This window comes from Streptopelia decaocto, assembly GCF_964273445.1.
Source record: "Streptopelia decaocto genome assembly, chromosome: 1".
Taxonomy (NCBI): Eukaryota; Metazoa; Chordata; class Aves; order Columbiformes; family Columbidae; genus Streptopelia; species Streptopelia decaocto.
Window position 1 is genome coordinate 61676115 of NC_138663.1, and position 24540 is coordinate 61700654.

The 24540-nt window shown below is 38.6% G+C and overlaps 1 protein-coding gene across 1 annotated transcript in view; it reads left to right on the top strand.

The window, feature by feature from the left end:
• Window positions 1-24540, top strand: part of BRAF (B-Raf proto-oncogene, serine/threonine kinase) — an 85478-nt gene that overhangs the window by 38010 nt on the left and 22928 nt on the right. Inside the window, exons 4-12 of the mRNA XM_082063329.1 lie at window positions 4496-4599; window positions 5331-5433; window positions 6722-6870; window positions 7995-8114; window positions 16361-16520; window positions 18132-18168; window positions 22411-22547; window positions 23177-23294; window positions 24113-24197. Coding sequence (XP_081919455.1) covers window positions 4496-4599; window positions 5331-5433; window positions 6722-6870; window positions 7995-8114; window positions 16361-16520; window positions 18132-18168; window positions 22411-22547; window positions 23177-23294; window positions 24113-24197 — 1013 coding nt within the window. The remainder of the gene's footprint in view (window positions 1-4495; window positions 4600-5330; window positions 5434-6721; window positions 6871-7994; window positions 8115-16360; window positions 16521-18131; window positions 18169-22410; window positions 22548-23176; window positions 23295-24112; window positions 24198-24540) is intronic.

Consider the following 24540-nt stretch of genomic DNA (forward strand, 5'->3'; position numbering starts at 1 on the left):
ATGAACAAGTAAATTACTTTTTAGTGTAAGCTACGTACTGAACACATCTTGCAATCTGTATTGGCAGCTTCTGTACTATTCCGTAGTTTTGTATAGCCCACGCTCTTTACTTTTGAAAATTGTTTGCTGAATCAACTGTTCAAATTGTTATAAAAACCTAAACCTTTTCTGAGGTTGGTATATACCATCTTTGGTATATAAGTAACTTGAAAACCCTTAACGGATCCTGTGATTGACTAGTATGAACTTCTACGTGGCAACTGTTGCAAAACATCTAGATTCTTTTAGTTACAAAATAGCGGGATCTTTAACTTTGTGATGATTTGGGTGTGAGAAGCAGGTGGGGGGAAAAAAGAGGTTTTAGAGGGGAATGCTTTGCAGGATGAAATTTCTGCTTTATAGCAGGTGCTGGTAGGGACTGAAGGAGGGGGCTGAAGGGCTACATGCACAGATGGTGATAGACCGTACTGTACCAGTCTGGGAAAATGATTAATCAATACTACAGGGATTTATTCTAGTTTTTAGTTCTTTTAATTTAGCCTTCTGTTTCTCTGCTCAGGAGTTCTGTAAGAGAATGTTCTAAATGTGATGCTGATTTCAGGATCCTGGTGATTTTAACAGAAATCAGAACAGTTCTGGTTTTTAGCTGGATCCTGTTGCAAATGGCAATGAAGAGAACAAACTTTCTATCCATGTTTCTAATTGCAAGTTGCATAAACATTGCTTAGATTTCAATGAAGGAGACTTGGGGAAGTAATACTGAGGAACAGTGAATGATAAGTGAGCAAGATGCTTAATGGACATTTTTCATAGTCCTGTTGCACTTGTGTAGCTGTTGGCAACTTCTGTTCTGATACGTCGCATTTTGAGAACTTGCCTTCCTGACCTTAATGATCTCTGAAAAGGAAGCCTGTAACTTCTTGAATCTTGCTTCCAGCAGAATTAGAAAGAAAGGAAATAAAAAAATCACCTGAAGTGACATTATTTATGGAAATGTAATTCAGTAATAGAGTTGGGACTTTTTGGTTCCTGATTCAGACCTCTGCTTCGTGAGGTACTGGAGGATGTTGTTGCTCTTTATAGAGGATCAGTGCTGGAGGAAGAAAATACCTTTCAGTGGGAACAAGGTTCCTTCCCTTTTCATTTCATCTTTAATGTTAGTCACCTTTCCACTGCTTGACTTTTCCTTCTTGTCCTTTACCCACATCTAGATTATGCTGCATTGGTTTCTTTTAATACTCTGCCTGGAATTTTTCTGCCTGAGCTAGAACCTCTTCCCCCTCTCAGTCCTAATGCTTTACTTAAGCAGTCCCTTCCCCCTGGTGTTCCTTGTCCAAAATGAACCATCTTTTCTCCTAATCACAGCATGAAAGGTTCCTATTCAGAATGTGTTTCCATTGCCCCCCCAGCTGTTTCAACCACTTCTCCCCTACATGATGGTTTGTGGCATCTTTGTTCCCTGCCCTCTGCCTCATTTAGCTCTTCAGTCTGTCTTCCCTCTGTCTTGCTTGGTTGTTTCTCACCAACCTGCTGCTGATGATCCCCTCTCCCAGTATACACAGGCTTTCCCTGCTCGGTTTTTATGTTTGTCCTGCCTTTCTTGTCCCATTTCTACTTCATGCCCAGCCACTTGCATGCCTCTCTTTATTCCCCTTTTCCCCCTGCCTCGGTCTGTATATTACCCTCTCAGTATCTGTATTTCTTCTTCCACTGTGGATGTCAGTGGTGAAGTAACAGAGGTTGCTGGAAAGGTAGAGCTGAAGTGTCTCAGGGGGCTTCTACCTCAGTCCAGTGGGAGCTGTGCTTGGGGGACAAATAGCCTTGAGCTGAATTGCTGCTTGCTCCATTGAAATGGCTCATGATTGGACCTGACCTTTGTGGGAGGTTGGAGCACACCTCTGAAATCCTCAGAGATTTTAGTCAAATTCTTAAAAAAAAATGTTTACTCTGTATTGGTAAATATATGTGTTGGAAGCAGGGAGAACTTGCCACTCAACACTGAGGGGACAGGCCGGTTCTTTTAAGGATCCTTGGCAGCATGATGATGGCACTAAATCGTAGTTACATTTAAAGCTTTCTTTTCTTAACAGGATATTATTATTAGTATAGCACATCCTTAATAATTAAAATGGCACAGGATTTCTACAAGCAGAATCAGTATAGTACAATTTATAAGTACCATAATACAGAATTTATAATATAACTTATCTTATAATTTCTAATCACCCGGACCCTCTGCAGATTGGGTCAAATCTTAATACATGGTTTGCCTTATCAGTATAGCAATTATAATCTAGACTTCACATTCCTGTGAAAGAATATGAGTCACTCACTGAGTCCTTGGAGGACACAGAAGACAGTGGAGGTGTCCCTGGCCACCGAGGGGTCCCAGGTCTCACTGTCCACCAGCAGCTCTGGTCTAGCTTCCCCCCTTAGGACGTATAACTGCTTGATTTTGCAGACAGTGCTTTGGGTGCTGCGAGGCCTGTTCTGTGATGCCATCACCACCACCTGGTGGACTGGGCGTCTGGGACCTTCATGGAGGTCTGGTGTCCATGGAGCTTGAGGCCAGTGGGAGGGGAAGAAGAAATCTGTTTAGTTTGTCTGCTTGGTTGCCAGGACCTTCAGTGCCTGATGATGAGGGGAAAGAGAATCAATACGTGACCCACTTGATCACAGAGGATGGCTGCTTGCCTCATAAAATGGTGTCAGTTATGCTAACCACATCACCAGGGGTTGGGAGCGGGGGGTACCAGTCACAGAACAACACTGTGAACAGTTGGTTTCAGTGTGAACAGTTAGTTTAGTAGAGACTGAAGCAACAGAAGGCTGAGTTTTGAAATGGAAAGTGGTTGATGATACTGATGATATAGGTGCTTCCAGACTCCCTCTTAATACCAGTGGCAGGTATTAGTAGCAATTAAGGAAGTTTTATGTTGGAGGAATGACCTACAAATGTTGGAAAGCCACAGTGTTCACTTCTAGGATGGGACAAAGTTACTTAGATTCATGAAAAGATGCATTAAGAAGTAATGGAATGTGTCAAAGTCACTTAAGGCTGAATATCAAGATTGTAAAGCAGTATGCTATAGCATGTTTTTTCCAAGAAGTCAGTAGAAATTATCTTTTCTAAATGTTTTTGTGTTGACCAGATGAAATGCACAAATATCCTGTAAGAAGCATTTTCCTATTAATGGGAGGAATGTTGTGAAAGAGAGTATTCCTTTAATTTGTCTCTTCTGAGAGTTCATATGTTTGAGTTCTAGAAATGCAATATATAGCGTAACCTCAAGTGGTGTTCACAAAGCTCCTTGAAATAGGCTGCTACTTTTCACTGTCATCCTTAAGTAGGACATAGGGCCCCTAAATACCCATGGAAATTTAAGTGCAAGGAGCAAAAGCTAGGCTCCGATCCAAAGCCAACTGAAGCTGATTAGGAGACTGCTTTTGGCTACCCAGCGCTCTGGCTTAGGCCACTAGCAAGCTTGTGTCTTCAGCAGACATTTTTGATTGGTTATGTCTGTGGGTTTTTCTTTTGATTCATGTTTGAGGTGCTGTCCAGGATTACAGGAGATGTCCCAGTGTGTAAACCACTCAAATGTTGCATATTTTCACTGTTTAGTTCTAGAAATAGTAAGTGGGTAATACTCAACACCTTAACTACACTTAATCACCGAATTATGTGTTGTTGTGTTTATATGGCTTGACACTATAGACTGTTAAATCACAGGTTTACCTAGAGATATTTATTCCTATAAGATATGCCTATGGATAGGATAGAGGCAAGGGAAATATTGTTACATTGCGTAGCTTGCCGTTCTTTGTTTGGCTAGTTTTAGTGTGCTTCTCCATTCTTTCCATCCTGTTAGATGTCTAAACTTTTTGTGTAGTGAAACAGAAGAGAGAAGTATGTTTCTCAAATGGGAAATGTCTGTAGAGTTGCAAATATAGGTTGAAGTAAGAGATGATGCTCTGCTTGGCTCGGATGATTGTTTTATTTTGCCTGTTTGCATGCTTATCTTTTGCTTTAGAAATAGAAAATAAAGTGTTTACATTTCATTGTAATGTTTTTTTGAGTGCAGTCCAAGTTTGTTCATTTTAATTCCACTTGGCTTGTTACCCCACTTAATTTTACAGCTTGGCCTGAACTTTTTATAGGTGTACATAGTTATTAGCTGTCAGTGTGCTGGGTCTCCATTTTCTTCAAGTTGAGAGGAGTTGGAAAGTCACTTTTGGAGTTGGATGAAGAATTCATTCCAAATGTCAATAGAAATGTAGAGCTTGTTCTCTCTTCTAGCTGAGCTAGGTTGTTTACATACTATTATCCAAGAAAATTTTCCACATTACAAAAAATATTCTGAAAAACTCTTACCTGACCTTCTGTGGAGCATCATGAAAAGTGGATTTTAGCACTTGAGGTTCAAAACGTTTGCATCGGTTTCAGGGGAAGCATTGCAACTTCTCTTTATTTATTTATTTTTTATTTGACCTCTAGGTTCCAGCAAGATGTGGAGTGACAGTCCGAGACAGCCTAAAGAAAGCTCTGATGATGAGAGGTCTTATTCCAGAATGCTGTGCTGTTTACAGAATACAAGATGGGTATGGTTTGTGTGTGATGGTTTTTGCTCTTAGAATCTCTTCTTGGAGTTACCCAGTATGGCCAATTCTATCCAACATTGGGGAGGTTGTTTTCAAAACTCAGAATGAGATGATACTTCGTACTACAAAAATTTGTGCCATGAAGACATGTGTAAAAAGAATGGCAAACTCCTTTATTTACTCACTTCAAGAACAGGCATAACACAGTAACATGAGCTTATAGACTGCTGGCAGAACATTCGAACTCATGCTAACTAAACAAGTATTAAATAGGTTTCATTAACTTTTCGGTTTTATTTGGCTTGGTTATAGTGCATTTTTAATTGAATACAGAGTTCCTGTGAGGGGAAAAAAATAGTTTCTAGCGCTAAAAAGTTTGTAGATTATCTTACTACACAGAATTAACCATCTCTTTAGAACTCTGTTGGAACAGGTGCTTTCACAAGCACTTTATTTGATCAGAAAAGTATCTGTCACCTTGGAACTAAGGAATCAGCCACTACTGAAGCTGATTGAGAAAGTGCATTTCATTCATACTTTTTTTTTTTCTGGTGAAGTTGTGCTTTCCTTGGGATATGCTGAGCTTAATGTCTTGCCTTTAAAGTTTCCGCAGTTAAGAGACTGGATAGCAAACCCCCACAGTGCAACTTTCTACCTGACCCCACATCTTCAGCAGGGGACCTTCGAGGGCTTTTGTGCTGCTGTTAATTAAAGGTTTATTTACACTTCAGAGAGAAGAAGCCAATTGGCTGGGACACTGACATTTCCTGGCTCACGGGAGAAGAGTTACATGTGGAAGTCTTGGAGAATGTGCCACTCACAACACACAATTTTGTACGTACTGGTTTTTTTGAAACGTTGAGTGAGGTTAAATCAACTCTGTACTTTTGGATTCACGTTGTCAACTTCGAATAATATTTTGTAGCTGTGGGATGTCCTGTGGGTTGCAAAAGAAGTTCTTAATCACAATAGTTAAGTGAATTAGATAGAATTGTAATTGAAATAAGTGTAAAGAGTACTTGATTGCCCTTAAAACTTCCACGTTTGGATGGAATACACCCTCTAAAATCTATAAATGTAGGGAGTGTAAATCAGCACTGCATTGCAGAGCTGTAATAATAATCTACTATTTTTGTATTGCTGTATCTATAAAATGTATTCTGGGCCTCCCTGCTGGCTCTGCAGCAGCAATTAACTAATGAACTAACTATTCCCAGAGCAGTGCTGACATCATCAGTGATGCTAGTGCACAAATATGTTTTGACCTGATAAGGCACCAAGTAAATGGAAGCTGTTAAATAGAATCCATCTAGTGGTTCTAGCTACATACAAAGTCCTGGAAGTAATGTTTTTCATATGGAAAAGACCGACCTTTTATTTATATAAAAACCCAAGATTCTGTTTGCAAGCTACTTAAACTATTTTACTCAAGCAAGCTAGTTTGGCTATGACTAGTTAGGTTGAAATCTAGTAGGCTTAATGTGTTTTTTATATCCTTCTGAAACCTTGATTATGACATCTAGTAATAAAACTAGAATGCCGTTTTATGCCAAGTATTGCTGAATTTTAAAACGAAATGGAATTATTCCCCCCCCCCATAATATAGGGATAATATATGTTCAATGTTTCACAATTTTTAATGTTTCAGAGTTTTAGTACTCAAAATTACAACTGTATATGTAACACTACATAGAAGCCCTATACATAAGCCATATCTGTATTTCTAGTCGTGTGAGTGTTGGACCGAAATGTCATTTGGCGCTTGGAAAAATTAGAAAATCTTTCAGCAGCTTTTGTTTTTATAGGTTGTATCCAATTAAATTCTGAATGTTCGTCTCTAGCATGATAATAGTGCGCTGTTTTCCTTCAGATTTGTTGCTGTTTTTCTTACTGCTAATGAAGTGAAGCATTAATTCCAATAAACAGTTGAAAGAAAATTTGGATGCATGAAGACTATTCGAAAATGAGACAATCTTTTATGTAAATCTTTTTGATGTATAAAACTGTAATTCCATAACCAAAAAATTGGCTTTTACATGTATTTGAGGGAGGTAAGAGGAAATATCCTTTCTTAGGCTTACAGAAGGACTCTATTTAATTATGATTATTTTTGACAATGTAGGTACGAAAAACATTCTTCACGTTAGCATTCTGCGACTTTTGTCGAAAGCTGCTTTTCCAAGGATTCCGGTGCCAGACGTGCGGCTACAAATTTCACCAGCGCTGTAGTACAGAAGTGCCACTGATGTGTGTCAATTATGACCAACTTGAGTAAGTAATCATGATTGATTTTGAAGTTGAGCCTTTTATTAAGCTTACAGCTGTCAGTGACTTCTTATATTAAATCTGTAATTCAGGAAGACAGAGGAGGTGCCTAAAAAAATAGAGAAGTTCAACTGTTCTTGTGAGACTGCATAATTCATATTCTCTCTGTGCTAGTTCAGACAACCAGTTCATATTTTTTTGCTGGACTAGAAAATGCTTTCTTTGAAGCATGAATGGGGTAGCTAAGCACTTGGCTGTATCAGACAGACTTCTCATTGTTCACAGTTGTTATTCTTAATCAAAACTAGTTCTTTATTATGTGATGGCGAGGGCCCTATTTAAATGTTTAGATGTGGGTTTATTCTCTTCAACCTAAAAAAAATGTTAAGAGACACTAGTTGAATATGGTGAAATTGCAGTTGGTTTTACAGTGATTTAAAATAAATCCATTCTTGAGTTTGATGCCTAGGTAAGAAACATAAAAGAGAGTGTCCAGATCAGTCATGTGTTCTTGAATTTGGTCTATTTGTGTGAGTCTGCGAGGTAGGTTAAGGATCTGGTGTAAACTGTCTCCATGTATTTATTTGATCGGTTTCAGTGGAGGATATTAAGTCTTTTAAATAGACTTTCCTCTAAGGAATCATATAAAATGCTAGTTTTTCCCCCAAGAATAAATTTAATTTCTGCTTGTGCTGGTATTTTTAATAGTTTCCTTGGGCACCTGTCAAGTTTGTACTCAGGGCTTATCGATAATACAGTTCTATCTATTTGGCATTTATTTTTTTGCATTAAATTGGTGCAAACATTAAAATAAGGTCTTGTACTCAAAACATAGTTATAGTTTGTGCATTCTTGAGGAACCAAATGTCTGCGATTTCAACTAACAGATTAAAAATTACTTTCTGCAACAATACGCTTAAGGCATAATCTTTTGATCCTTTGTCAAGTAAATAATATTTTTAACAAATCTGTGTTAATGTAGTCTTTATTTTAAAATTTAGGATTTGGTCAGTGGGGGGGTTGTGGTTTTGTGGGGTTCGTTTGTTTGTTTTCAATCTTGGAGTGTTATATTGTGAAGCTTCTGGGTTTTGCACAAGTTAGGTTGTTTTTGTTTTGTTCTTGCCTCACAGTTTGCTGTTTGTCTCCAAGTTCTTTGAACATCACCCCATACCGCAGGAGGAGGCCTCATTAGGAGAGACCACCCCAGCATCTGGATCATACCCCTCAGTGCCCCCCTCAGATTCTGTTGGGTATGACCTTATTCCTGCTGTTTAATAACATAACATTGCAGTACTGTGTGCTTAGAAACGCTCAAAATATTGCTTTGCAACTCTCTCTACATTTTTGTAATCTGGCTTGTCATGCAAATATACCCACCTTTGCTTAACTTCCAACAAGTGAATGTTTTCATTCGCATGAATGATATAAATTAGTAATGAACCTAAGTTAAACCTGTACGTAAGTGTCTGTAGAACTGGAGCCTTGCCTGTTAAATTGATTTCTTCTGCATGGTAGCTTAGACCTGGTCTAAACTGGAAAGATTTTATACTTAAAATTAATAGAATCCAAAATTGTATCCTCACAAATACTTTTAGTTTGTGTTAAAAAAACTACAGTTTATTTGCCTTAAAGTGACATACCTCTGTTTCAGAATAAGCCACACCACTATAAGATCAGTGTGAACAGATGCCAATTGCAGGTTCATAATACTGCTGTAGTGGCTTTTCCACATACACATTCCTCTAGACCAGCTGTCTTCCTCCTGTTTAGATGTTGGGATATACCAATAGCATCTCTTTGCTGCTGTAAAATTAGACTTCTAAAACTGACCACAGCCTCCATCCCCTGTCCAACAAAGATTCTGCAACCTCTCTCTGTGAAGAGACAAGTGATCGTATTTAGATTATGTTCCCAGTAGCTAGGGGATCACTGACATCACCCAGCACTAGATAGTTGAACAGATCTCCAAGAAACAGTAACTCAGGGATGTGTGTCAAAGTCAAGAAACCTAATGCAGTTTTATTAAGAACACCAAATACAAAAGCCTTCAGAAAAACGTTCCTAGGACCTGTGTTTGCTCCGTGGAGATGAACTGAATTTGGCAGAAAGACTCTCTTGGTATAGTGAGCATTGTGCCCAAACCAAAGCAGAAGCACATCTGGAAGCCACGCAGGCACCTATGGACTCTAACTAGAAGAGAAATCCTCTGGACAGCCAAGACTCTTTTATGAAAGATCAAATATGATGTGTCCCAGGAAAACCCATTGGCAGTCCTGCAGAGGGAACCTCGTTTGGTAAGTACGGAGAGAGATGATGTGCTATTTTGTGCAGCTTCGAGTAAATTCAGAAGTGCCTCTTCCTGGTAGTGGATGTTGCCTTTGTATCCCATGGATGTTAGTACAGCAGATTGTGGACTAGGCTGCTGCTGTGGTTCTCTAAGCTAAGCAGGCTCTGCCTTTCTTGTGGTACAGCTGAAATTATAACCAGGTTAAAACTATTAATCTGGGAAGAGGCTTGCTTATACCAACTGTGTTAAATGCCTGCAGATGCCAAGGGCACTGTATAGCCTCAACCCTAGTACTGCTATATGCTAAATTCTCTCTAAATTTTCAATTACCTCTGCCTGACAGAATCACAGAATGTTAGGGATTGGAAGGGACCTCGAAAGATCATCTAGTCCAATCCCCCTGCCAGAGCAGGAACACCTACGTGAGGCTGCATGTTCGTGCTTTCTTACCAGTTTATATACAACAGGATGGATTATCTTAATTGATACATGCACTACTTCAGGCAGTCTTAGTTTTGTGAAGTACAAATGGAAAGGAAAACTGAGTCCGAAGCTAGTTAGTGCATTAAAGTTTTTAACTTCACATACATAAAAAAGTTAACATTTAAATATACTTGCCAGTTGAGGTTAAGGAGCTTTTCCTAATTGTTACATCTGTACATGTTTGTGGTTGCAGGAACTGTAAAAGGTTTCTAGCTCTTTGCTTTTTGCTTTATTGCCTTGCTGTACACTTACATTGTTAAACAAAAAAAAAAGCATACGTCATGCCTTGAAAATTCTGTTTAGTTTTAAAATGATTTATATTTATCAGCTGGTGTTCCGAAGTAGTATGCAAGTTACAAAGTCATGCAATTTTTCCCAAGCATCTGTGTTAGTTGTATTTCCTTTCCAGAAGCAGCTCAGATGCTGTTGTATGAGTGCTGTCCATACCTTTCTCCAGTTATCCTTTTGGCTTTCTTTAATAGTACTTCTCTGCTTTTTAAAGACATAATTGTGGAAATATTAATTTCACTGATTTTTATTTTTTTTAAGAACAAAAAAAAAATGCTGGCCTTTTCTGTAAAAACATATACTTACCCATGTTTTTGTTAGAGGGTACTGTTGTAATATGGAACAACAGATCAACTGGAATGAAAAAAAAAGTCTGACATTTGAGGTTGTCTTGTCTGGGAAGAGAGTGAGGGATCGAAATTTTGAGAGTTGGGCAGTGGGATAGAATATATGAGGAAGTAGCATTTATTAGTTTAATAATTGTTCCTTTGATTTCTCTGTTCTCTTAGCATCTTGCATGGCACAGCCCACAGAGGAAAGGATGTTACTAATCGTTTGGTAAACCTGAGGAAAGAGAATGCAAACATCCTTCTTCACCTTTAGCCTTGTGAAGGGATTCCAGCAGCAGGCAAAGTGCCCAAAGAAAGGAAGAGTTTGTGTTGCAAGACAAGCTCAAGAGGAAAGGCGTGTGTGACATGATGAGACATTGTCAAGGGATCAAATGGAGAAGTTGGAAGGAGAAAGGGACATAAAGGAAAAGACCATTGGACCTGATGCAAACGCTGCTAAACATGCTGGAGAACTTTGTTGCACCTCGCTCATGTGTAACATCGTAAAGCAATCCAGTCCCGTAGCCTTTCGTTCTTCCAACTGTAAGCCATAGGCAGTCCCTCCAGATGTTCCTCCCCAAGATAAGGAAGCACATATGGTCCCACTTGCACATTTCCGAACCCCTGATAAAAATGTGTCCAACCTCCACATTAGGCCTTTTGTCCAATTTTAGTTCTTTCAGTTTGCACTATCCTCTTGTGCCAAAGCAGTAATTGTAGTTATAATCTGCGCTTAACTGGAAAGAATTATTAAAGTGTAGGTCTCCCTAATAATAGCCATTTGTAATAAAATTGAAGTACATGAACTGTATATAATACATTGTATTCATTTCATTCATTGCACTTTCATAAAGTTTCTTCTGTATCTTTCCTCATAAAATATGAGCACAGAATTTCTGTGAACTCAGTTCCCTTGATCTTACAGATATGTTAATTGAAAAAGGGAGATTAGCTATTCAGAATATTCCAAAGTTGTCTTTTTCAACTTCCATCTGTTCTCTCATATGTTGTGATGTTGGGTGAAATTTTGCAAACTCATGAGGCACATGCAGGATAAGTAACCTGTGGAGTGAGTGATGAAGGGGGCACATGGTCAGACTTTGAATAGCACAGAAGATTCAGTAGAAACCGAAAGCTTCTGCTTTGCTCAAGGCAGAATGCTGGTAATAAGTAGGCTGGCAACATCTTGGCTTTTTGAAAAAACAGCATTTCCCGACATGCTTTATCTTCTAAATTCGAGGAAGGAAGGGGGCCTGTCTGGTGTACCATTCTAGGAAGCTTGCCAGTCCCTGCCTTAGCGCAGGCTCCAGCCTATGATTAAACACCTCTGCTTTCCTTTCTGTCTTCCAAATGTTCCCTGATCATTCTGCCTCAACTGAAGTTATTTAAATATCTAGAAAAGCTTCTGAAAAAACGAGGAAGCAGAGATGCAGTCTTACAATATTATATTGAGTACTACAACACCATTTAGATCCCCATGTGTTTAAGTGAGCAAAAGCTTTGTGTTTTATTGCGTAAAATAATTCTGAACTTTTCCCTTAGAAATTCTGGCACCAGACCTTTTCCAGATCACTCCATGTAAATGATAGCAAATTCCCTACAATATCCAGTTTGATATGCAACCTTGCTGAGCAGTAAAGTCCTAGTATCAGAATCTTTAGAAAAATCATCTTTAGTCTGTACAACAGGTGAGCGAAACATCCTGCTCTCCAAAATTGTGTATGCAGAAACATGCTAGTGAACTGAAGCCTGGTTTGGAGGACTAACAACAGCTGTTTGGATTCTCTTGATCACCCCTGATACATGAAGCTATCAGAAATTTTAGGAAAACATTGCTGAGCTTTGGTCTGTGCCCAAAGGCCCATATAAATGCACACCATTCACCATTGTGATAGTCCCGGGAGTTGTTTTAAACCTACAAGCCAACATGGATGGAAACAAATTATCATGGTATAGAAAAATTATCTGTATGAATTTAAGACTGTTACAGATCTGCCCCGTGATGCCTTTGCACCTACTTCACAGGATGCTGTAAGAGTGATTTTTCTCTAGCTTGCAGTTACAAACTTGTACCGCTATCCTTTTCTCCAGATCAACATCTGATTTGGGGTTATTGAAAAAAAGGGGGAAAAAAAGGAAATCATATTGTGGTGTAAACAAACAAACAAAAGCCTTGCTGCACATTTTAGCTTGCAATAGGTTTCACTCAGGTATGAGTGTGCAGTCTGCCAGTACTACACCAAGCCCTGTGGCTAAACTGAGATGCACTTGTTCAGGCTGGGAGGGGGTGAAGAAAAATCTCAGTCCAGTAGAGATGCTTTTGTTTTAAAAGGGAAGTGGCACACACCCTATAACTGAAGCTAGGTGAATACAAATTTTCAATTTTAAGTATTTGCCCAACTACAGCAAAATAAAAATCCAGGCAAAAATCTTGAAGCCCAAACAAATCTCTTTTGAGAAAAAAAAATCTTTCCTGAGTAGACCAGCTCTTAAATATGTGAAACATCATATTGGTGGGTTAAAGGAAATAGAGGAAAATATGTATAAAAATTTATTTTCATATTTGTAAAGAGAACTAACTTGTATCATTTCAAGTTCTAAGGTCTAGTGGAGTTATTGTATATGATTTTATAAAATCGTTTGTTTATATATAAAGTAGCATGTGTCCGCACTTTTCTGAGTTACCTTCCTCTTTCCTCTGGGGCCAGTTTTATAAGATAGTAAATCCGTAGACACACTGGCATTTGCTGTGATTGAAAAGGGTAAAAATCCGCGTCTGTCTGCAATTCTCTTGTGTCCTGACAAACTTCTTTTGTTTTGTCTTGATAAAAACGGAGCGAACAATGTGCTTATTCCAAATACATGGTCCAAGGAAAAAGCATGCTCTGTTGTACTGCCAGGAAAGGTTCCAACACATTAAATTGAGATTTGACAACTCTCCCAGCTTGGTGCCTGAGAAGCTGAGAACCATTTATTAAAGGAATGCCCACATATAAAGACTGGAAGAAAGTATGCAAGATGAGGTGATAGAACCTCTCTAACATGTTAGAATATTGACCTTCTTACTTGTAGAAGGTCTTCTCTAGCTCAGAGGTTGCCTGTTAACTGCGCACAAAGGCCACAGGAGCAACAGAAACTTGGATTCTGGTATTTAAACTGCAGCTTCTGTAAGCCCAGCTTTCTGTAGATGTATGCTACAGTAACAAGGGTTTCGCAGCTGTGTGCGTTCTGGTCATCTTGAATTTTCAGTTGTGTTTTTGGCAATATGTTTGCTGGCCCTGGGTTTGTGTAGCCCACAGAACTAGTTTTGTAACTTCCCTGAAATAGACATCACCCTCTTCCAAATGGCGATGGCTGGTCCTTTTTGCTCCAGTGTTCCTTCTACTGACCTGGAGTAATTAAAATTTAGGAATACTGTAAGAATGTAGCTCAGGGGATTGCTGCATTCTGTGTGGTGACATGTTTTCTGTAGATCAAGACCTTGATGCAGACCAAAATACAACCTTTGCAGCACACAGGCAGAGGGTGGTGGTAATCTCTTCTGAGCTCATGATTTCAGTAGGCCATCTTGGCTAGCAAACCACTTGTGTCTTTCTCTTCACTAGTTACCTTTTTCAAGCAAAACTCCCATTGAGCAGAAATAACTCACCTTTTTGTAAGTGTCCCAAGGACAGCCATTAATGAAATCCCAATTGCATAGATGGAGCACACAGCTAACTGCTTATGAGATTCCCATCTCTGGATTCTTTGGTATCTAAAGCCCAGGGTTCCTCCCAGTAATAGTTTAGAGACTCCAAAAAAGAGAGTTCTTTCTCAGCCTGTAATTGTCTTCAAAAGTTCTGAACTTCCCCCAGTTAGAATTTAATGAGTAGCAAAGGCTATTCAGATTGTTTTCAAATGTGATATGACATGGCATGCTGTGCTAGCAACACGATGGGCATGATGACCTGTGACCAGAAATACAGAAGTATTTGCAGATTCCCTTAGCAGGTGACCATTTATGACTCAAAGGAGGATGTATTTGAAACAATACCTCTGCAATTTGGCTTTCTCTCCCTTACACGCCTCCCTTGATTTAATTGTTACTAAGAGCTCTCAGACAGTGTGAGCAGGAGTTAGCTGTCCCAACAATGACAGACACTTTTTAGACTTTTCCTCTGAAATCTTTCCATGCAGCATCTGACGCTCTTGTCTTAATCATGAAAGTGCTGTGCTTTAGAATGTCGACCAAGTCCTGCACTTGTATCTGTGCAGTGTCCCATCTCCCAGTGTGGCTTCTAGTTGCATGATTTCCTTACAAAAATGTTCAGGAGTTCAAAACTTCTTCACCTACAATAGAAAAGATTTTACCTGAAGACACTTGTTAGCAATGGATGAAAACTTCAGCTGTGTACATCAACTGCATTTTAAAAATGTTTCTGAAATTCTGAGCACCTTCTGAAATGCTGGGCTGGTCAGGGCCCTTTCTCAGAGATTTGCCTATTGACAGGTTCAGTTCATTGCTTTCCAGTATCTTCCCAGTATTTATACTCTATCATGTGACAAGAGGCAACTATTTTTTGGAAAAGTTAAGCAGGGTTAAACCCACTACCTGTTCTTCCCCTGCCCCACTTCCCAAATGTAATCACAACTATTTTTTTACAAGACTTACTAGACTGTTATTTGAATTAATTTGCAAATGCTCCATTTTGCCATTCTCATTTGTGAGACTGTTGGCCAGGAAGGAAAAGACGACAGGTACTCAGGATCCAGACAGCACCACGTTCTGGGATCGGTGCCAAACTGTGTAAACTCTTCAATGAATGGGAGGGTAACAGTCTTTAAAGCAGACTTGTTTCTGAAAAAATGTCAAGAGATCCTGTTGGAAATGTTAGTTATCCCTAAAGATCTTTGGAGAAGCCAAGAAACGTTCATTCACAGTGCCTGGCAGCACCAGGACCTGTTGCTGCTGTACGTTGCTATATGGTTTATTTCTGAGGCTTCTCCCTGTGGGCATTGCCTTTTTGGGCATGGTAACTAACCCATGAGTAACTGAATGGGTGGAGGATTTTACTCCTCACTTAGGAGTTGTGTTTTCTGCAAGCTCTAGAAACCTTGTTGTCAGATGGCATGTATGTTTTAACATGAAGTTTTCTTTGACAAAGATGGCCAGTGTTCCTCATTGACCTTTTGCCTCCTATCCATTAAATCATTAGACTTAACAGTGACTGACCTTGACTTGAGTAAGACATAAATGCCAGTTTAATGTACTTAAACAAAATAAATGCATAACCAAAGAACTGACATTCTGCCTTCCTACAAATGAAAAAGGAAGTGATGTTTTTTCTTCTAAATTTATGATTCATGATGCCGTAAATTAAAGACTTGATCTACATTTATGACTGGCAGCATTTGCATTTCTTCAGAAAATTTGTCTGCATGGTCTGAACGCTTATCTTTCAAGTCAAATCTATTGCATTGCCTAACTGTAGCACTATAAATGACGTTTGAAGTGTTGCACTATTCAAAGTTATTTCTCAAAGATTGAGGTTAAGTGGTGGTATGTTTATTTTTAGTATCGATATTTCATATTGCCTTGACCATTATATGAATCAATTATATTGAGCGAACAGTATGTAATTTTCAGTCTTCATTGAACAATAATCCCATCCATAGAGGTTTTTTGGTGACATCTTGTGACTGTAATGTTGATGTGAGATGTTAAGCATTTTTACTTCTCAATGGGTTGCCATTAGAAGAGTGCATTGCATTAACTATGAAGTGAGGACATTGCAGTGTGTCTTGCTATTTGCAGCACCTGTTGGGCTACATTAATTTTATGGATCAGGTTTTATTATAACTAGTTTGGTATGGTATGCTAGGGTTTTTTGGTTTAACTCAGAGCACTTCACAGCCATGTAATTAGGTAGTTTGTGCAGCAGAGAGTTGTTGCAATTGATCGTAGAGGAGTAGAGGTCTTTAATTATAAATTGTTTTTATGCAGACCTTTAGATCAGTTTTTTTTAATGTATGTATTATTATAGTTGAAAAGGACTTACCACACCCACTATGCAGTATTTGAAGCCATTTGTAGACCTAAATCCTCTTTTTCCTTGACTTTGTTTCTCAGACCACCAATTCTCCCTAGTCCTTCTCCTTCAAAATCCATTCCAATCCCACAGCCCCTCCGACCAGCAGATGAAGACCATCGGAATCAATTTGGGCAACGCGACCGGTCCTCTTCAGCTCCCAACGTTCACATCAATACAATCGAGCCAGTCAATATTGATGTAAGTATTAATAATGTTTGGATCGGGAATAGTAGATTTGATATTTCCCTTGTGAATTATTAGTGCGTTAAATTTATCATGGGTACACACGAATGCTGTGTTTCTAAGCTCATCCTTGGTGGTCTGTCAGAATCTTCATAGTTGCCGTGTGAGACATTTTTGTTATTGAGAGCTGTAAGAATGTAAATAACCCCTTCTCCAAAAGCGGAAACTGCCTTTTGAAAGTTTTGTCTGTTCATTTTCAAAGAACATTCCACCACAAACTACTGCTCTCTTTTGTTTGTTTGTTTGTCTTAGTCCCAAGGCTCATGCTGGTAGTTGTACCACAGCGTTACGAATATGAAATATGAATGGTTACATTCTGGCAAACCATTATACGTGTTAAGCATATTTCTTTATATGCAAGATAGGGATTTTCAGTATTTGTGATTCGAGTAATATTTCTGGCACTGAAGAAAATTAAATTATTGCAGTAAGCTTGAGTTCAGATTTACTGAATGTTCCTTAGGATTTCGAAAGCGAAGTATGTATTGTTCTGAGCATTGTTTTGAAGTGTTCAGAAACTGCTACACTTGTTTACCACATATATCTGGATGCTGAATCGTAAATAATAATAATGGTTGATATTAAGTATAAGGCAAGCTAGGACCTTTCAAAATGTTGGTCCACAACCACCTCTTTCTAATTTTGCTGATGTATACAGCTGGTGTTTTACCCTGAAGTCTACTTTCTAGAACTTAGCCATTTGTCAGGCAAGCAGTCTTGAAGTCTGCCTTGGACACTGAGGCATAAATTTTGCATGTGAGCTGAGTGAAAGGTGAAATGTTAGTTGATTATTAAGAGTGTGGCCACGTAGACATTTGCATATGGTAAATGGCAGCCGTGCAACTGAGAGGCAGGACCAGTGCTTTTGGCAGCTGTGCAGGTGTATAAAGGAGTAAAATAATTGGTTTGTGTGTAACCAAACAAAAAAAAGTTTCACAATGAAAATGGATATACAGAGGGAGACTGATAGAATTTTCTAATCTTCTTCTGTTTAGAAAATCCTTAGTGTAGTTCGCTTTTATTCTGGTTACGTTGTGCAAGATACTCTCAGTTCACCGCGAATCGCAAGTGAAGGCAACCTTGTGTAGTTAGTCATTTCTGAGAAGAACAGAGCGCGACTGGCTATGCAAATGAGGTGCTTTGTTACCAGAAAAAAACGAAGCAGAACTCATTTGACTGATGTACCTCAGTACAAGAAATTGGTGTCCCAGCTTCTGATATGACAGTTCAAATCATTTGTGCCACAGACACTGTAACTAGAACATTTGGTTCAATATTTCTTTATGCATTTTGGCCAACCCTGTGTTTAAATCAATATTTTCATGTCAGCATCTATTTTGGGTAGTCTGCATTTCACTTTACTACTGAGAGGTGCTGTTTTAAAGTAACTAATTTTGTAAAGTTTAGTAGTAGCTCTTCGGCGTTGCTGCTATTAGTAAGCCAGGGTAGGAAAATACTTCTATTGTATGGACAGCATATGAGGTTATGGATTGTCAATTTGATCAATCTCAATTGATTCTGGAATGTAAATGATAATATCTAAATTAAGCACTTTTTTATTTACAGGACTTGATTAGAGACCAGGGTTTACGAGGAGAGGGAGGTAAGTAGTGTTTAAACTAGTTACTGTGCGGTATTTAATTACACAACTGCTCTGTCCCTTCCCTTTGTTCTACTTCCTTCTACAAAACACAGGCACAAAGGAAAACATGACTAGAACAAAAAATGAATTTGCATTTGCTTGTCCATGAACTTAATATTTGTCTGACAAAAGTTTGAGTCATTTGCTGGTCATTCTGGGAGTGGGGGAGATGGAAGGAGAAAAAGTTTTGAAGTGGTATCTAGTTTTTTGGTTTTAAAATGGTCTGGCACCATCACTTCCTTGCTCTCACTCACACACACACTCATTCACTCACATGGCTGCACGTAGATATGCTACAAGCTCCCAACTCTCTCAAAGATTTTTTTAATGCCTGTTGTTACCTTTCCACCCATGGAAACAACGGGGAATTTCATTGAAAACCGTCAACATGGTAGATGTACCTTCCGTATGAACTGCTGCATCCTAAAGCAGCATCAAATACTCCGGTTCTTCTCCCCCTCTGCCCCTGCTGAAGATGCCGCTTTGCTGTACTGCATGCCTGTGCTACTCTTGGAACCAGGTTGTTAGAACCTTACGCTAAAGCCGGGTCTTTTCATGTTTTCTTCAGTAAGGCACAGCCCTAATTCACAGTTAAGTCAGAACTAGTGCTAGAAGGTTTCTTTTCTCTTTATGTGTTATGCACAGGCTTGTTAAGTCACATCTCCCACTGACGTCAAGGTCCTGAGAGGGCTTCTTATGTGCTGTATTTATTCCTATGAATATAATAATAATAGATAAATAATAATAATAAAAAAAATAATAAGTAGGGCAGGCGTATGACAGTTTTTCCAACTCCAAATCATTAATACAGTTGTCTCCTACTAATTTTAAGTTCCTTCAGCCGTGAGTAAAGTCTGAATTACCTTAATGCACTCTATCGTGATCTCTAAGGTTTTATACTGTGGGCTGTCACTAACTTTGTGTCTCCCATCCAAATCTGGTAGTTGGTAGGATGGTACCTACATACTGCATTGTGTTTGATGGAGCTGCTTTTTCATATGGCAGCGATAGAACGCTTTTTAAAAAGAAAATTCCTCCAATCCTGCAAGCCTACTAATTTAAAGTTGCCATTTTTAGCTATATTTTGTATGTGTTGATAGGTGTGGCTCTCCACAGTTTTGCCCATTTTGTCCAGCATTTAAATGTTGTGCTATCATGTTGGTTTTAACTTTTGATCATAAACCGTCTGCTTGGCATCTGAAAACAATTGGCTCTTCCCAGTCCTGAAACAGTGTTATTAGTAATTGACCTTTTATTTTTTTCTTCCTTCAAGTACAGAAGCAATCTATGAGTAGGAGTCAAAGCATCCTAGTTATTTCCCATGACTTCTTTCATTTCTTCTGTGTGTCTGTCTTTCTGTCTCTGCCTGCCCGTCTCTTTCTCTCTAACAGCCCCTTTGAACCAGCTGATGCGCTGTCTTCGGAAATACCAATCCCGGACTCCCAGTCCCCTCCTTCATTCTGTCCCCAGTGAAATAGTGTTTGATTTTGAGCCTGGCCCAGTGTTCAGAGGTAGTTGGGCTCTTCTTTCTTGTTTTCACCCAAACAAAATAAGTAAAACCACAGATGCTGTTTGTGCCTCACCCTCACACCGTGTGTATGTAAGTGTGTGAGTTTATCAAAACACCTCTGTTTTTTGCTTGGCCTGGCTGGAATGCTTTGAATGTGCTTTTCACACATACTCACTTTCACCTTTACACGCTTGAAAATTACTATAAATAAAATCTGACTTAAATCTTCAAAAGCAAGGAATTTCATAGTTGAGGTTTTTATTTGGACCTTAACATAATTTTTCTCAACAAATGTCCATGGATTTTATTACACTGATTTTAAAGACAAAGTGACATCCTTAACTTGGAATTTCCTTGACTGTTCAGTTTAAGTCAGTTCAGTGCTTTAATAGTTTTCTATATTTAATATTCTTTGTTTTGAAAAGTAATCTAGGAAATCAAATGTGAATTACAAACATTTCCATTGATATCTTGTTAGGTCTTAAGCTTTTCAAGTAATATGTTGTGTCGACTTTCAACAAATACTTCATTTTGAGAATGTGCACTTGATAGCACACTGGGACCCTAGATGGTTTAGACCCTGTGGTTTTTATTTAGTTAGTAAATTTCCAGTGAAACAGTATTTGTTTGTGTCCTGTATCATGTAAAATAAGACTCTTGCATTTTCCCGTGGTGGACTCTGGGGGAAATTCAGGCCTCAAGCTGTCAATGGATCTGTTGTATTGCACAAATATCCCAAAAACCTCTATGGGATTTCCTATGCTGGAGAAACCAAGTATTGAGTAATAGCATGAAATGTAAATATTTTTGTCTATAGGTATACATGTGGAAATAGGTAGTTCAGTGCATGTAGTGTGGTCTTCAAATGCTACCATCTTGGCTGTTTCAAAGACTTTTGTTTCAGAATATATCAAGAGCAGTTCAACTTAGGAATGTGTAAAGTTGGTCCAGAAGTCTTTGTAAGAAGACAGGTGTTCCCAACAAGCAAACTGGCTACGGAGTGGAGTATGTTCTGTACAGCTTCAGAGTCCATGCTAATGACTTAAGTCCAACATTATCTGAAGTATTCTACTCTAATAACTTGGAAAACAGGCCATCTGGTATTATTATGAACAGATTAACTGTAACGTTCTACCATGTGCTGAAAGTGTTTCTGGTGAAGGGTGAATATTGTGCTAGTGTTTCTGTATCATGGTATTAAAATTTAAGCAGGAGACTTTAACTACCTCTGAAGAAAATGCATTCTAGTAGAGCTTTGCTGTTTCAGAGAAAGTCTGTAACCCAGTAAACTCTTGGAAAATTGCTTTTATTCTGGGAGCATGCTATATTTAAATCCATATATGTATGATTCCAGACAAATAATATAATAAATATATGACAATATAGTCACTGTAACATGAACACAAGTCCATCCTTCAGGTCACTGGCTTCCAGATGCTTGTAAATGTAGTTAGGATGCCCAATATGCATCATTGTTGTTGCTTCAGCATGTGGGACAGTTTATAGATGCTGCGTCCCCTTTTTTATGTGTTGGTATGTCATTACTTTGTGCTTCCACTTCTGAATGTATGGATTTTAGCTCAGTGAGGACAGGCGGTGATGGATATATATAGTCTGATGAATTAGCACACACTGAGTGACTGAACTTGAGCAACAGATTTAAAAAGTCACAAAGTCATTTTTTGCACTCAAGTTGGCATTAGGAGACACTTTTTTGGTGAGAAGGGGGCTTCTGGAGGAATATGAGGACTATTGTCTTCTACCATTTCCCAGAGCACTGATGTGCGAGAAAGCGTTGGAATGTTGGAGGTCTCATACAATGACATACATTGTTTAGCAGAGCAGCATGGATTTAATTAACAGTTGACCCTATTTTATGTCCTTAGCATGGGGAGGGTCAGCATAACCTTGTTACGAATAATTATGGTGTATTTTAAAAAGCAGTGTCTAGTTGAAGTGCTCTATTTGTGAAGAGCCATTTGGGCTCTGAAACACAGCTCTGTTGGTGACATTTTCCTGCATAGATTTGTTTAGGTAATGTATAGGCGACAGATGTACTGTTCTTTTTGTATTTAATGGAATATGCTTCAGATAGCTCCCTAAAGTACTTGCTCTTTTAAAATCTTTTCTACAGTTTAATATTTACTTTTAAATAAGAGCTCTCTGCTTACAGATAGCTTTAAAACAGCCAAATGGTTTTCAGGTGGCACTTGGAGACTCAACTGGAAAACATTTCAGTTTTTTTGCATTTAGTCTATTTTGATTCCAAAGTACGGTATTTCAGCTATTTATTGAGTCCCTAAAAGGTTAGCTACAAGAAATCTGAGAGGCAGCTGCTGCTAACTAAAATGCTACTACTTTTCTTCTCAAAGAAAATGATGGAATTAAAAAAATAGATTTTTTTTTTTTTGTCTATTTAAAGAGACATTGTCCTTCTGATAATTCATGAACAAGAGACTGGGGACTATCTGGAATACAGGGATGTTTTCTGTAGACTTGTCTCTTCCTGAAATCTGAGTCTTGAGCACTAATCTAATATTAGGACAATATTCCTAGAATATGTTTGTTCTCTCTTAACATTTACATTGATGTTTGGGGATACTGCATCTTAAACACAATTCTTGCACCTAATATCAATACATTCTTGTAAGCTGGCTTCTTAAAGATAAAATTATTCTGTTTCTGAAATTTAGGTTCAACTGCAGGTTTGTCTGCAACACCTCCCGCCTCTTTGCCTGGGTCACTCACCAATGTGAAAGCGTTACAGAAATCACCAGGACCCCAACGGGAAAGGAAATCTTCCTCATCCTCAGAAGACAGAAATAGAATGGTAAGGGAAAGATGAGCTATTTTCATTCATAGTATGGTATATTCATAGCACAGAAATACTACACATCCATATTCCTCTCACTTTTCTTTCATCAAAGCCTTCTGAAGTATTTTGAAGATGAGTATGGTAATGATCAAGGGCTTTAAGACAATAAATAATGGAATATGGAAATTGCAGAACTGATATATAAATCATTTATATAATTGACTATTCTCACTTTTACTCCATTGCACCCAAATATCTTGGTGTGCTTCATATTATAATGCAAATTTCCCTTCAAATAACAGCTTAACATTTCCCACCATGATTCATGAACTTTGAAAATTCTCTAGTGATTCTCAAATGTAACGATACATTAAAGTATCTGTATTTTTTTAATTACTGGTTTTAACACTGCCAGAAACACGTGGTACATATTTCATGTCAGGAGGAAATAATGTAGTATACCTGTGTGCTGAGCTTTTGTGGATGACTGACTTGAAAAGTCAAATGCAGTATCTGAAAAATAAAGTTCTTTCAGGACTTAATGATATGAAATAGTGATACTAAATCTTTAACAAACAAGCTGTTTTCACAGACATTAATGCACTTGCTTTCTTCCTTTTTATTGTTTATGCATATATATAAAGAAAACACTTGGCCGACGGGATTCAAGTGATGATTGGGAGATACCGGATGGACAGATCACCGTTGGGCAAAGGATAGGATCTGGATCATTTGGAACGGTCTACAAAGGAAAGTGGCATGGTACGTGGCCGCCATGGCAAACAGTTATTCTGAAGCACACAACATTGCCTGCTGGGGGCCACCCGGCTGGAAAGCAGCTTCGCAGAAAAGCGCCTGGGGATTCTGGTGGACACCCAGTTGAACATGAACCAGCAGTGTGCCTGTGCTGCAAAGGCTGATGGTGTCCTGGGCTCCATTAGGCAAAGCACTGCCAGTGGGTTGAGGGACCTCAGCACTGGTGAGGCCACACCTGGAGTTCTAGGTCCAGTCCTGGGCTCCTCAGTACAAAAGAGGCATGGGCATACCAGGGAAGTCTAGTACAGAATCACAGACTGGTTGGGGTTGGAAGGGACCTCTGGAGGTCATCCAGTCCAACCCACCTGCTAAAGCAAGTTCACCCAGAGCAGATCACACAGGAATGCATCCAGGCAGGTTTGAAGAGTTGTAAAGATGATTTTTAAAATTAATAAGTAATATGCTAAATAGTAATGTTAGAACTTCAAACTGTTTAGAAACTCAGTTCTTGTGTGTTCTTCTAAATTAAGTAATTGTTAGGGTAAAGAGGAAACGTAGCTGCTAGGAAGGCTGAAGTGTCCTTCTTGATGAATGAAGATTTCAGATGTGTATTTGGAAAGCTTTGACTTGGCAAAGATTTCTCAGAATAAAATAAGAATAGTGTTCATACATTTTACAGAATATTTACCTATTTTAATATTGTAGTGGTTTATTTCACAAAAGCTAGCAAATAGAGTATCTCAATATTTCTGATGCTCTGTGTAGCATTTTCTCAAGAGACAAATACGTATCAATGGGACTTACTGAAAATTGCTGTTTTAAAGGTGATGTGGCAGTGAAAATGTTGAATGTCACGGCACCCACACCTCAGCAGTTACAGGCTTTCAAAAATGAAGTAGGAGTGCTCAGGTAAGCATATTTTTAATGACATAAAATAATGTGTCTAGATTTTTATGCTTCATTAATCACTGAATTTTAGATTTCCATTAGAACACATTGGTTTTATTCCTCCATAATGATACTTCGGGCAGAAAATATAACTTGTCATTCTAAAACATTTCTTTGTATCCACCGCTAGTTCTTCTTCCCCTGTATGTGTTTGTCTGTCCACCCATATTCTGAATATATGTATGTCCAAACACTTAAGACAGGACTGGCTTTTGCTATTTTACTATCCTCAAGGCACAGTCAAGCCCAAGTGTGAACTTTAGGCCTACCTTTCCTCTCATCCACGTTTTGAGATAGGAGGAGA